Consider the following 16,022-nt stretch of genomic DNA (forward strand, 5'->3'; position numbering starts at 1 on the left):
GCAACAGGACCTAAATTCAATATCTAAATGGTCTGAATGTAATGCACTCAAATTGAATTCATCGAAGTCTTACATTTTAACTTTAGGCACAACGAGTAACCTCAAAAAGTTAAAACAATTACAACTCCCCCTCCCTACACTGAATAATTCCAAAATAAAGAAAGTAGAAACAGCACGCAACCTTGGCATAATATTGGATGAGAATCTACAATGGGGTTCTCATGTCACACATATAATTAAAAACTCAATAGCCAAACTGAAATCACTTTTTCCATTAAAACATATGCTAAGCAAAGAAACGAAAACGCACCTAGTCAACACACTTGTAATGCCAAAAATTGATTATGCTTCCCCAGTTTTTATAAACATCCACAGTGCTCTAAATTACAAGATACAAAAACTCCAAAACAGTTGCATAAGATTTATACTGAATGTCAAAAGAAGAGAACACATATCCCCGTACTTACAGGAACTTAATTGGTTAAACGTTAAGAATAGGAGAACATTTTTGGCATTGTCTTTATTATACAGGATCCTGAACAATAAGGAACCAAGATATTTATATGATCAAATTGCTCCGTACAGGAAGAAAGGAAAACAAATTAACCTTCGTCAAAAAACACACTTCACGATTCCTGTACACAGAACAACATTCTATGGGAATTCTTTCATAGTCACCGCAATAAAAGAATGGAATGACCTCCCCCCACCACTGACCTCAGGGGAGCTCCACCCTGCAACATACAAAATAAATCTAAAGAAACATCTGCTGTCCAAACAATAGCGCCTGGCTTTGTCTTTTCTGTAATGAATGGGAATGAGGTATTGGTTGTAGTTTTAGCTGTAATAATTGTATTTTAATTGTGGTATTTAACTCTGTACCTTCAGTACATTAATTGTTTACATTATAAGTAGGAATGTTGTTTTTTAATTTCTTTTTTTTTTGTATTTTTTTTTTTTGTATTTTTATTCCTTTTATTCTTTCTACTGCAACAAAGATTTTCAGGAAGTTGAAAGTGTCAATTGTAATATGTTTTCTTTAAAGGGTTTGTTGTAAGAACGGCCCGCGAGGCCGAAACACGCCCTCTCAATAAAGACGATATTATTATTATTATTATTATTATTATTATCAATGTAATTCTCCAGGTTTCAGTCCCAGCCTGGACATGAACACTCCTTGTTGTGTGTTCCTTAATTAATTTCATCTAGTTATCATTCATCTGTACCATGGTGATTAACCAAAAGTGGTAGAAAAGCAATGAAAAAAATATGAAAGAAAATAGGATTGTATGCAAAACTTTGTTCAGTGTTACAGTTGTAAGGGAAAATGAAAGTAGTCAAGGCAACATACTTGTGTTATAATACAATAAACAAGCTAGAAAAGATGTAACAGAAAGAATTTTTTAAAAATATATTTTAGAATTAAATGTACACCTAAAGAAAAATGTATTGAAATATGTGCAATTTGGTATGCTGAATTCCATACAGTCGCCAATCAAATGTTAGCTTCTAAATGTATTTGTCTCTTAAACTCTGTAGGAAATAATGATGGACCATGCATTACGTACCATATCATACATTGCCGACATCGGAGATTTGGTGGTGCTGATGGCAAGGCGGAGATACGTTCCACAAGATGTTGAGGAAGCACCTAAAATAAATAGAACACCCAAGATGATATGCCACGTGTTTGAGAGTGAAGAGGTAGGTTTCTTGCATCATGTGAGTTTACAGTGGAAAGTATTACCTTAACTAAATTTTGGCTTTAAAGATATGTGTTATAGTACATCTCATAAGAAGAAGAAAAAAATGCATTGCATGCCTCTCTTATATCAATTTCTGCTGAATTATTGACACCATTCCTGTCTTTTTTTTTTTTTTTTTTTTTGAAACTTGCTGTTATGCCAGAACGTTTTTTAAATATATTATTTTGTTGCCAACAGGTCTTTCAAAATATGAAAATTTTAATTTTATTTATTCATTACAGGCTCAGTTCATAGCACAGTCTATAGGACAGGCATTCCAGGTAGCATACATGGAATTTTTGAAAGCTAATGGAATAGAAGATCATAGTTTTGTTAAAGAAATGGATTACCAAGAAGTTCTAAACTCTCAGGAAATTTTTGGTGACGAACTGCAAATGTTTGCAAAGAAAGAGATGCAAAAGGAGGTTTGTACATTAATGGTCTGTTGAAGTAGTGTATTTTCATTTTCAATAACTTCTTTTGTATTGTAAATAACCTGTAACATCTCTCATAGCACACTTTATTTGTTAGCAAGATCTACAGGGAGGTTATTTCAGTCGTTCACCGCCAGAGTGACGGCCGTTCGGCGGGCTCTTCATGCAACAGGTCCCGGCAAATTGCGTTCAGGAAGTCCGTAACAGAAACCGCTTGTTTTGTAATGTTTCCACTTTTCACAATTACAGTTACAATTACAATTGAAATAAGCACGTACCTTGTCGCAAGGATGCTGGAAAAGGTGTCCTCCCAAATACAAATATTTTGGCACCTTATTTCTGACATCTAATCTTAGATTAGACATCGCTACGTTATCCTCAGTTGACAGAAATGGAAGACAGCATCCCGGCGCATAAAGCAAACCGAAAGCGTAAAATGATATTTAAAAGTAATAATAATGATGATCACTAACCTCCTGTGTTATAAGAGATGTTGAAAATGACCTCCTTTAACAGCAATACAACACGTTTCTTAGGTTCAAGAGATCCTATCTCTCGTAATTGCCTGACCACTTTTCTGCAAGAATTCGTTTTCACGTAATTATCGTACATAAAAACTCTCTGTTCAAGACTATATTTGTTTAACGACATAAGTAATGAATGAATAACAATTAACACACAATAAAGCACTGGCCATGAGTAGCACATTACAATAACACAGTATAAGCAACACGCGTACTGTTGAACGCAAACAGAATTGAACATGAACGAACACTGACGTCTGGTAGCCGACAGTGTTGCTAACCATTTTTCAGCAATGTCCCTACAGACGTAGTCAAAATGTCCCTACAACTGACCAAATGTCCCTACGCCAAGTAAAGTAACTAAAAAAACAACACCTCATTAGCATGCAAAACAGAAGAGAAAATATACACATTTACTTACCAAATCTTTCTGCTCGGTGCTTCCACAATTAATGAAGGAGCGAATTTACAATACATGACCCCTCCCCAATTTTTGTAATATTTTGCATACTCACTAATTGAGGCCTCCTAATCACGAATTTCAAGTTAAGATTTGGGGGGTCACGTGTAGAAATTGCAAAATAAGTGAAATTGAGTGGTCCGCGATCGGCACGATTGCTTATTATTTACCGGAAGATTTTGTGTTTCCAATACTTAAAAAACGAAATATACATTCCTGATATTACTACGACCCCAAATTTTAACTATGTTTGCCTATCCTAACCTAACCTAACCGTACCTGAATGGTTCGTGGGGCTATCCGTCAATGGTTTGTTGGGCTACCCGTGCATGTTTTTTTCGAGCCCAAATTTTAACTATGTTTGCCTAACCTAACTTAACCTAAACTTACCGAGAATGGTCAGTGGGGCTATTCCTGAATGGTTTTGCGGTAATTGTGATTACGAACCGATAAAAAATATTATTTTCGTAGCACTTTAACAGGAAACGTTCATCATCGAAGACGCTATTTTCGTATCCTGCAATTTTATGATTGATGTACTGTTGCCAAATTTACCTGTAATCAAATCAGTTCTTCTACATCGTGATTGTCGCTGTCACATGTAAGCACGTTCTTTGGGCAATATACTGAAATCCATAAGTTTATTAATTAGCCCACAGCCATCCTCCTGCACACTCCACCTAACAATCTGTACAACATTAACAACTTTTTTACTGTTCTCTTCCGCCATTCTTACACGATCCATGCTCTCCAAGTATGAAATCAACAGTGTGGCAACGCTGTAGACAGCGTAACTAATTTTAATTTGTTCATATCAACAAATATGGCTACCATACTTGTATACGGAGAATCATTGCGAGAATTGAAAAGCTTATTTTACAACTTCTGCACGTTAATGAACATTTTTTCCCCCTCACCCCAACATGTTAACTTGAGATAAATAATCACGAATAATTATTTCGTGAGTATAAGACGTAGCATAGAAATTACAGAAGGGTCCGGTATTGTAAATTCTTGCCTTAATGAATAATAGGGGTGTGCTGGACAGAATTTTTTGGGTCGGGACGGGATCGGGACGGTAATTTTTTTAAATCCCGACATTCGGGACTGAAAAATTTGCAATTTCCCGACCAAGTCGGAAAATTTTCTGGACGGGAAATGTTCGAAATTTCCCGAAGCACTGGAAATCTCGAATTTTACAAGTCATTTTCACTTTAAGTGATTGTTTTTGCATTTCTAGAATAAAAACTTACAACTTTCGATAAGTTCCAGAAACTTACAAGGCAGAAAACGTCGAGAATTAACGACTTTTTAAAGTAAAGAATCCAGCACACCCCTAATGAATAACGTTGAGTCGTTTACTGTTGATTATGTTATTTGAAGTCATACATGCTGCTGCTGTGAAGAGATGGATGTTGGTTGGTGATGCTGTATTTCCTGCATTCTTTAACAATTTTGGTCCCATTTTATTTCCCTTTTTTGTTTTTGTATCACTTAACATTGAAAATATTCTTTCCGTTTCCGCGTTAGAATGCGGCAATGTTAGCACTATTTTCGCGAGAGTGGAAATGTTTTCAAAAAGGAACTTGCCTTGAAAGTTTTTGGTAACCGATAACATGTTCCAAAATTCTGATGGAGATTTGTTAGTTAGTTCTTTTTTCTCCTCCTCGCTAAAGTATCCAGATAAACTAATTCATAAAATGTAATTTACCAAGATTCAAAAAAGGACCTACGTTTTCCCTCATTTGGCAAAATCTGTCCCTACGTTCCTACGCGGGCGAAATTTAGTGAAAAGTCCCTATGCGTAGGGACATGTCCCTACGGTTGGCATCACTGCCGACACGTGCAGTATGAAGCGCCCTCTCGCGGCTGACAACTCACCCAACCCCCGATAAGCTGCAGGCGCTGTCGCGACAACTGAGAATAAAGTAGCGATGACTAATCTAAGATTAGATGTCAGAAATAAGGTGCCAGAAATATTTGTAATTGCGAGGGCACCTTTTCCTGCAATCCTTGCGACAAGTTACGTGCTTATTTCAATTGTAATTGTAACTGTAATTGTGAAAAGTGGAAACATTACAAAACAAGCGGTTTCTGTTACGGACTTCCTGAACGCAATTTGCCGGGACCTGTTGCATGAAGAGCCCGCCGAACGGCCGTCACTCTGGCGGTGAACGACTGAAATAACCTCCCTGTACTTGCCTGTTTCTTGCATGTGTAGATTGATTTCACAGGAAAAAGAGTCTGTATGGTTTTAGTAGTTAGTGATATTTTCCTGTATTAATTTCAGCGGTTTTGTATTACTATTAAAATGAAAAGGCATGTCCCAATAAGCCTCAATCAATAAAATTAATTCAAAAGCTTCGTAAGATGTATTGAATCAAATTTTGCATGAATGTTCAGCAATATATTTTGGATGTAATGCAAATTTGCATAATCTTGTTTAAATTTGATTGCTGCATATTTTTTGCAGCTGATTAACTATGATATTGGGAATGGAAGATAGCAACATGAAAGTACTCTTTATTAATATAAATACATAATATACAGGACTTCAGATTTTCGAGTGTGTAACACTAGATCACAAAACATACAGGGTGAATCTTTTGTTTGTTTGTGTGTGCACTGTGCGTGCCTGTCTTCATGGTGTAGTGGTAGATAGAGCTTCCTGGTTTGAATGCCAGTGTTTATTTTTCCATCCATTTCCTGAATGTGTCATTCATTCTTTTCACCACAGTTGCCCTGAAGGGATATGAAAACCATCTTAAAAACTTAATCGATGTAAGTGTATATGTTGCAGTGGAACCTCGATGTTATGTTTTTTAGGGAACCAACCAAAAACTTAAAATGCAGGAAAATGCAAAATCGAGGAAAATTTTCTTAAATTTTTTAATGTTGGAACCATCAAGATTGAATGTATACAGCTGGAAAATCTAAAATCTGCAAATGTAAAACCAGGGTTCCACTGTAACATGTAAGATATAGCACAAGGGTAAAAACAGATATGAAGCAATGTTAAGAATCATTCTCTGACAAGTTTGTGCATTTATCTCTCCAGGTTGTAGTGCCAAAAGCCAAGGGAGAAATTTTGGGGGTGGTGATTGTTGAATCTGGCTGGGGAAGCATGCTTCCGACAGTGGTTATCGCCAACCTCGCTCCAGCAGGAGCTGCTGCTCGTTGCGGCCAGCTGAACATTGGAGACCAAATAATAGCCATCAATGGAGTCAGTCTAGTAGGCTTACCTCTGTCGACATGTCAAAATTATATCAAGGTGAGGCTTAGGTTAATACTATAGAATATACTTTTTGCAAAAGCTACAGTTGTAAAAACATAACCATTAGTGCCATTGGTACATCTGTTGTATTACATATTAATGTGTTATCTGATTGCTATTACAACAGATCCACCAAAGGTGAGTTATCAGTACTCTTCTCAACTCCTTTAAACATCCTCCATTTCACCCTTCGGAGGAAAAACCAAACCATAAATCTTCGGGTGTAGTATGTACCGACCGACCACTTTTGACTGTCATGACACACACTGTGGTTTCAGCAAGAAGAGAGTTGGGGTAACGATGCCTATTTGTGGCAAAAAGAATACTTCGCTATTTATTGGTACCTGGCATAAGATATGCTCTGAACCTCCTGTTGATATAAATCTACTATATATGTTATTTCATAGAGTGGAAGAATTGCTATGCCTGTTGAAGCCTTCAGGCAATCATGAAAAGTCAGATTAGTACGTAGTGATGAATAAACAAACAAGTGTTTTTCACGTGACAGATTTATCAGCCATGAGAGTAATAAAATTATGAATGGGTGGATCGAGTTACAAATTAATAACCGACTCAATGTTTCCTGAAAATGATGAATTTTCTAATATTTAGTGCTAAATTCTACAAAGTGAAAGTAGTGCCTCAATTGTTTTTCTGTTACAGAACACGAAAAATCAGACTGTGGTGAAGTTGACAGTAGTTCCATGTGCGCCAGTAGTAGAAGTGAAGATTAAAAGGCCTGATACAAAATATCAGCTTGGATTTAGTGTTCAAAATGGTGTGGTATGTATCCCAAGTAACAAGCCATGAGAATTTAATAGTTTCCTTGTAACAATAAAAGAGTGTTTATTTAAGTTAAGTAGCCTAAGTTCTGTAGACCTAATACTATACAGTATAAGTGTGTTGACTTCCATCACTGATCCCAAAACTGCTTTTCTTCAAGTAGCTCGAAATTTTATTGTTCATAGCTGTGATCAAGCTCAGGACTACTTGCACCAAAGGCAAGAATACTAATAATTCAGGAGCTATTTTATTGTATTTTAATAAATTTAAAATTGTGCTTTAGTTCTATAATTGCTAGAAAAATAATATTTTTAACATTCACTTGGGGCATTCCATTATCATGGGTGGGACATGCAGACTACATATTTTTATGTGCAAGTAACTATTCTACTGATAGTTAAGCAACATTTTCCTTACAGTTTCTGTACAATGGAATATGAAATTTAACACTGTTGATTAAACATGACTACCATTAAAATAATCTCCAAGATTTATAGCTATAAGCGAACAATTTTGTGTCACGGATGGAACAGACGAAACACTGCCTCTTTACTTAAGAAACTTATTTTAATTTCTGTAAATTGTCAAGTGATGAAAAATAAATTATTTAATGTAAAGAGAGAAGGTAATTGACCTTTGAATATTCTAGTGGAGTTGAGGGGAAAATGTAGCAGTTAAAGGAGAAATTAATTGTTTTTTGATGTCACGGCTGGAACACAATATAAAACTTAATTTTCAAAATTGACATTCAGGATGCCCCACATATAATAAATGTAAATGCTTGCAACAGCCTTAAGCTACATGAGGAATACTTCTACAATGCATGCAATACATACGTACAAGAAAAAATTTACACCTAATTTTTACACAAGGAAATTATGATATGGCTGCTTCGATATGAGCAACCCAAACAGTATTTCAGTCCTGTATAAATTTTACAATAATTTGTAAAGGTTTCTAAAAGACCATGGTTTTTTCAGATGAATGTATCAAAATAACGCCCACATGAAATATTAACAGACATACACAATTTATATTTATTATGTGATGAATATAGTTAAAAGCCAAAAGAGGTCATAAATATACAATGTACAAACATGTTAAAATGGGCATGTTCCTCTAATTGCTTTCTTTGTAGTAAGTTTGACAAATCTCCATCCCCTTCCCCATCCTTTGAATTCTGATTCTACATAATTTTGTACAGAACAGATAAAACATGCTAAACATTCGTACATAGGAGCATGTTCTTGAGGTATCCCATAAGGAAATTGGGGATGAAGTTATTACCTGTCCAAGCCACAGTTCTCTTGCAACCACCACCTTGCTCAATGCCACAACTACCCTGAACTGTGCCTCATTGTCCATTTTGTTGAACTTAACTTCCACTCTTTTTTCATCAGTCAACAGCAATTCTGGTCATCCTAAACAAGTTATCATGTCCCAACTGTGGTGGCACTCTTACATATGTATGTACATTCTGAGGGCATTCCAAGTGCAATCAACCTTCCATGGTAGATTGGACACTAAAATACTATAGATCCAGGTCATGAAATGACACCCTTCATAAACTGTAGCATTTGAATGGTCTCAACTGTAGGGCTATGTACATTTGATTTCTGGTTGAAACATTGAATTGAAAAGTGAGATTAAAAACTGTATTATTTGTTAACAGTTTCTGTTGGGTTATTTTTTCCCCTCTTTGATGTAAAGTTATATCCAATGTATTCTATTTACAGATATGTAGTCTTCTTCGAGGTGGTATTGCCGAGAGAGGTGGTGTCAGGGTTGGTCACAGAATCATAGAGATTAACAATCAAAGTGTAGTGGCTGTGCCTCATGAAAAGATTGTCAATCTTTTAGCAACATCTGTGGGAGAAGTAAGTAATCAGTTACATAATAGAGTTTAGTTATTTATTTGAAGCATAATGTGATGCATTAAAATTTAAATAGCAGTTGGGAATGACATTGACAATGACATTAATAGCAACTTTGATCTCTGGCATACCATGCCTACTTACCTCTTTGCCTCACTCCCACGTGCTAGTTGCCAAATGGTCTATATTATTTTCGAATGTTTTTTTTTCCATTACAGTCAACTCTCGATTCAACGACCTTTCACAGTTCCCGGGAAAAGGGTCGTTATTTCGAAGGGGTCGTTATTGGAATTTGCACCAATTTGCAGCTTAAAGGGAGCTCAAACGGACACAAAGATGCCTAGGAGATGGTAACACCATTTATCCTGGTAGTTATACAACCTGTTATGCACAGGATGCGTGATGTGAGAAGGAAAATACAACATGAAAAAGTTTTCACAGAAGAGAATTTAAAATAATGTTACTTTATTTCAATTGTGCACGGTCATTGCTTTTCCAGGCAATGGAAAGGAAAACAATCTCTCGCTTATTGCAAGCGAAACTCGAAGAATTTTGACACCAGTCAGACTGGTGCCAGCAAAAGTCTTGAGATAATCGGGCAGAATGAATGTTGGATTTTATACGGGTTGTTTACTGGAGCATTGTCTGTTACAAGATTAACTGGTAAGATTAGATCTCTCCAGAGAAACAACACAACCTCTCTAGGTACCAGACAAAAAAAAAAAAAAAAAAAAAAATACAGGGCTGTAATTTTCGTTCTGGTTCGGCTGTGTAAAATACATCGTAAAAAAAGTCACTTTTCTTTGCTTCAACCAACTTCATTCACCCTCCTTCCCCATTCAAGGGAGCAGTCCAAACTCCTTCCTTGACTTGCATTGTAATCCAGCGTGAAAAAGGAAACGCGCAACTTGCGATCTGTTTTCACCCAATGCGTATTCTATGACACGTCATTAAACAGCGTGGCAGTCGATAATCATTCGGGTTTGGAATTAAATTTCACTTTACACTGTATATTTAGTCCCGATTAGCCCATCAGCATAAAATGAACTGAAAACAAGCTTTATGAAACTGCGTATTTTCACATATCAAAATGGTAGATCGTTATTTACTCACACGTCGATTTAATGTTGGATTTAGGAGTATTCTCGATGTCAAACACCCACCCTTCCAAACGTTTTCCCCTTGAATAATGTCCTTTTTTTTAATCAGTCTCAGCGACCATTCCTACATTGAACACACTTTTTTTTCCTCCACATGAATGGTTCTGAAGAAAAGCTGATGCAAATTAAATTTACAGATTTGCTTATCAGAAGGCGCAGAACATGAAGTTATTTTAACTCTTGTTTTTCTTTCTGGAGATCGAATTTCGTTATCCTCAAATCAAAACAGCTTTGCGAGATTCAAAACAATAACTTTTTCCTTCACGCTGGATGAGTCATCGCTGTTATCGGCAAGCAAGAGCTTTGAAGACGCTAGACAAAACACTGGCGCCAGGTGCAGCGTAAAAACAAGGAGACGGGCTGGAAGTTCGAGCAACAGGTGGCGGAAGAGAAAAGTCCCAGCATTTTAAAGATAACGCAACTGTCAAAAACGGAACTTTTAACAGCAGTGTAAAGAAGAAAGAAATGACCCTTGCTTTACATTTTACCATGCAACAGACAATGATACGGGCAATATTTCCTATGCAGACAACAGCATTAAAAAATAATAATAATAAATAAATACATAAATAAAAAAAACTGAAATCTGCAATTATCAACATTGCCGTGCACACCAGTGGCGGAGAATGAGCTGGGAAAAGGGTAGAGGGTTACTTTTTTGGCAGAGTCTGCTGCCACGCACGTGTCAGCAGTAAGAATAAGCGTCAAATTTGCTCCTGCCACGTAATTCGTCTGCTAAGAGTATGTTACAAATCTTAAAAACAGATGAAGACGAGAAAAATGCAATTTTATGATTAGTGGGAATGAATGTACAGGTAATTTAAAACCTTTTTCTTTACAAGGCATTTAGCGATATTATTTAAATGCTAACGGAACCTAACCTAACTACGAGAGCATTTAGGTTTATTATTAGAAGAATGCTAAGGGACCTAATCTTAAAACATTTATGTGAAAGTAATCGCTACAATTTCACAGTATGTGTTACAGACATAATTGCATACATAGCATGATGAAATCACGATAAAACAAAGACCGAGTTTGCTGCCACGCGCATCTCTTTTGAGGTTCCAGCAGAAAAAGAACGTGGCAGCAGACACTACCTACTTTTTTTTTACTTGTTCTATGGTTTTTGTTCGTTTTCAAGAATATAACCAGAACTGGTTGCCCCATTTTAGACGTCAAAGGAAAGGAAGAGGGGTGGTTCCTTTTCCACCCTCGCCTGTAATCAGCCCGCATCAGCAACAAAATCCTGGCTGAAACAATCTGCACCCCCCCCCCCCCCTACGTTTGCTGACAGGAAAAGAGGGAGAAGTCAGTCGTTTAACGGAACACTTTTTTGGCAGATATTACGACATCGACACAATTAGGAAAACGTATGAAGTGGGAAACGGGAGTTATGATGCACATAAGATCGAAGTAAACGTTTGTGCAAACCTGGATGACAACGCATTAAGCGGGTTGACGATCTTTAGTTCACCTATGTGGTTTTGATTATCTCTAACAGTTTCGCTTTTTTATGAAGTGTTGCAGGGAACAAAGAACACGTTTTGAATGAAAGTGGTTACCGGAAGTTGTCGGCTACTAGGCCGAAAGTTGCTCACTCACGGGAACCTGCTGAACTCTAGGTCAGAGCTGGACAGATGGGCCAGACTTCCAGGCGCCACGCATCTGTATTTTCGTACATTCCTGCGATCTTATCTCTCAAGGTGGTGTATTTATCGATGAAAGAGCTTGACCTGCCATACACATTGGCAAAGACTGCAAGTCCAGCAGTCATTTCGGGCTGCTCCCACCCTCCCCCGCGAGTTTTCAGCAGCTCTTAGGACAAGTCAAGTCGATTTAAAATAACATCCAAGCACATTCGATCTTCTCTTCTCGCGTATCCAAGAGCAAGCGTGGCAAAACAAGCCTGGCGCGTTGGGTAGCGGCAGTCGGGTGCGGGGTAACATTGGTGCACTTGAGGGAGGGGAGGGCAGAAGTCAAGTGCTATTGGATATCACTCAAGCATGGTGTGGTGGTGTCTATTTTTAGTTCAGACCTAACTGTGAGCGGTAGAGCGCTCGTAAAGGGAATGAGTGGAGGAAAAAACAACGCATTTTTCGTCCGATTTCCTTAAATTTTTCAACTTTTTTTTTTCCAAAATTTTCTAATTTTTTCTAAATTTTTCACGGTTCCCGGGAAAAGGGTCGTTACTTCGAGAGGGTCGTTATACCCGGGGTCGTAGAATCGAGAGTTGACTGTATATATATATTTGTATTTTTTTTATTGGATGGTTTTTCATATTCTGTAGATTTATAAACTATTAGCATAAATGTATAATAATAATAATAATAATAATAATATTTTATTGTCATTAAGCTTGTACAGCAATAGACAACGTCAAGAACATAATACATGTGAAATATATTATAAAATAATATAAAATTATAACCCATTTTATGTTAAGTTGCACTAAAATACAATATTTTTAATTTCAAGAAATTCTTGAGTTGAGTACAATGGTGTAGCAACTAACCAGGCATACAGTTTATGTTTAAATACATTCATAGGCATATTTGTCACATCAAGAGGTAGCTTATTAAATAGTCTTAATCCTAGAGCTTCATAACTATTCAGGGATTTTGAGAGTCTGTGATAGGGTATATTTATACGCCTGCTGTTTCTTGTAGTGTAGGAATGTACATCTTGTCTACTTTGTAGCTGTGGCAAATTTTTCTTTACATACAACAGCACAGTGTAGATATATAGATTTATCACAGTCATAAATTTTAACTTAATGAACAGTGGCTTACAATGAACTAATTTGTGTGAGTTGGTAATTATTCTCACGGCTTTTTTCTGCAGTATTAAAATTTCTTGTACATAACTGCAGTTTCCCCAAAGTAAAATTCCATATGAAATAATGCTTTGAAAGAAAGCGAAGTAAGCTGATCTTACGTAATCTTCAGGTACATGACTGTTTAGATTCCTTAACAAATATATAACCCTGGATAGCTTGGCAGTTACGTATTTAATATGTGGTTCCCATGATAATTTATTATCAATGACAATACCTAGAAATTTCACATTGTCTGAGCTATTGTCGATCGGGATGCCTCTAAGACTGAAAAACATATGCTGAGTTTTACTTTCATTCAGCAAAAAACCATTAGCTCTGAACCATAAAGAAGATTGATACAGGGTATTATCAGTTATGCCTTTAAGAGTGTTAAGGTCAGAGCTGGCATTAAAGAAGGTAGTATCATCTGCATATAGTATTGTGTGAGCAGTGACGCAAAATGGTAAATCATTCATCATGAGAGCAAACAATAAAGGCCCAAGAACCGAACCTTGAGGTACACCGCATTTGACCTCGGCTACATTTGACCTCTCCATTCCTATGCAGACAATTTGTTTACGGTTCTGAAGGTATGAATGAAATAGTTTAAGATCTGTACCACCAATGCCATAGTATTTAATCTTTATTAAAAGTGAAGTGTGTTCTACACAATCAAAAGCCCTGCTCAGGTCACAGAAAGAGGCCTGAGCAAAGTCCTTAGTTTCAAAAGCCTTGAGTACATTTTTGACTAGTGAGTCCATGGCATCAGTTGTTGACTTACCCTTCCTGAAACCAAACTGTGATTTGCAAATTAAGTTATTGTGGTCCAAGTAATTGCATAATTGAGAATGCATAATTGATTCTAAAACTTTTGAAAACACTGGAATCAGTGAGATGGGACGGTAGCTGGCTAAACAATTTTTCTCACCTTTTTTATAAATTGGTACAACCCTTGATAATTTCAATACATTTGGAAATGTTCCTTCCCTAAGACATATATTTATACAAAAGGTCAGTGGAAGAATTATAGAATCTATGATTTTTTTCAAAGAGATTACTGGATAAATCATAGATATCTACACTATCTGATGGTTTCAGCTTTTTCACAACATCTATAATTATCTCTGGAGTTATTTCAGAAAAAACAAATTTTATTTCAGAATGTCTTACGCTATACTGTTCAAGTAAGTCAGAAACTGTTTCAGAGGGTCGTACAATGTTGTTACGAATTTCCTCAACAGAATTAATACAAAACTTATTAAAGTCGTTAGGGGAGATTTCTATAACATCTCTCTTGCTGTATTTGGCAATCGAATTAATTAATTTCCAGGCAGTCTTGCATTTATTCCTGGATGCCTCAATATTAGTTAGATTATACAATTTCTTTGATTCATTTATAGCCAATTTGTATTCCTTTCTTGCCCTCAGGTAGATTGATTTAGCCAGATCTGTCTTATCCCTCTTAAATAAATCTAAGTATAGTAAAACCCTACATTTCATACCGGCTAACTTAGGAGTGTACCAATCAGCATTCTTTTTTTGTATTTTCTTCTTATTAACTTTGAGACTAACTTTACACCTTTTCTGGGGAATACTCCTATCATAAATATCTAAAAATACCGTTAGAAACTTTTCAAATGTTACATCAGCCAATGTGTGTTCTGTATCCAAGGACTGAGGTTTACTTAACAGATCTAGCCAGTTTATATTACAGAGCAAATTCCTGAAGTTTAATATTTTATCATCCGTTATTGGTCTTGAGATCACTATTTTAGATTCCTTACAGTTACAATCACAGGGTTTTAAGTTATGTATTTTTAGCCAAGGAGAATCATGATCTGAGTATGCAAATACAGTTACATCACATGTTATACGAGATGTTTTTATGTTTGTGAATATATTGTCCAGGCATGCCGAGTCCCTAGTGGGTTTATTATTCATATAGTTAAAGTCAAACTGCCTAAGCAGATTTTTAAATCCAGTTACGCTTTGTTTATCTTCTGTTACATCAAAATGAGAGTTTAGATCACCACCAATTACGATACTAGAGTGTTTCCATTGAGACTTACTGAAAAAATCTAACATTTCCTCAAGTTTTTCAAGAAAAACAGTAGGATCCCCATTTGGTGATCTATAAAGCACAACTATTACAATTTTGAGGTCTCTAATAAGTAAACCTGTGGCTTCAAAGTTTAATTCACTACAGAGGAATTCAAGATCTAACTTATGACTAGCATGTACAAATGCATTTTTTACATATATGGACACTCCACCATGTTGAATTTGTTCCCTACTATAACTGTTAACCAGATAGAAGTCATCTAGTATTTTGAAGGAAATTTCACTTTTATGGCACCAATGTTCACTTAAACAAACCGCATCAAAACTATTTTCATTAGCAAAATCATTAATAATTTCATGTTTTTTGCCGAATCCCTGTATATTGAGATAACCTATCTTTAAATCCAATGGAGTGTGGGAGTTAGAACAACATGCTCTAACTTCCCCATGAGAATTCTCAAAACTAAAATTAACACCTGATCGTTCAGGGTATAAAGAAGTGGCACATTCAGGTTTACTAATGATATTGTTAGTCACACTTAAGTTAGATTGGTTTGTAGATATAGTTATAGGCAAAGTTTCACTAGTAATATTTTGGTGTAGCAAGCTTAGGACATTATTTTTGGAATTTATGTCATTGCTTGCTTGTTTGAATTGCTTATTGATATTCATTTCACTATTTCCATCATCAACTGTATATTGTCCATTAATATCTAAGGACGTGATATTGTTAGCATTAGATTTATACGATTGTTTCATCAAGCTAGGCCAGGTTTTATTACATGACCTAGCTAAATCTAGTCGTTTCCCTGTTGTGATAAAATATCAGGTAATGCTATGCTTTCCTTCCTATTATACATATTTCTATTCATTATACTCAGTATTACCT

General features: G+C 36.1%; 1 protein-coding gene across 7 annotated transcripts in view; it reads left to right on the plus strand.

The window, feature by feature from the left end:
* Positions 1–16,022, plus strand: part of LOC145994656 (uncharacterized) — a 314,233-nt gene that overhangs the window by 286,969 nt on the left and 11,242 nt on the right. For all 7 annotated transcript variants that reach the window (XM_083130764.1, XM_083130767.1, XM_083130768.1 and 4 more), the window contains 5 exons: positions 1,540–1,704; positions 1,988–2,170; positions 6,222–6,434; positions 7,101–7,220; positions 8,957–9,097. In XM_083130764.1, coding sequence (XP_082986890.1) covers positions 1,540–1,704; positions 1,988–2,170; positions 6,222–6,434; positions 7,101–7,220; positions 8,957–9,097 — 822 coding nt within the window. The remainder of the gene's footprint in view (positions 1–1,539; positions 1,705–1,987; positions 2,171–6,221; positions 6,435–7,100; positions 7,221–8,956; positions 9,098–16,022) is intronic.

Source organism: Lepisma saccharinum, chromosome 11, assembly GCF_977018435.1.
Source record: "Lepisma saccharinum chromosome 11, izLepSacc3.1, whole genome shotgun sequence".
In the NCBI taxonomy this organism is placed as follows: domain Eukaryota; kingdom Metazoa; phylum Arthropoda; class Insecta; order Zygentoma; family Lepismatidae; genus Lepisma; species Lepisma saccharinum.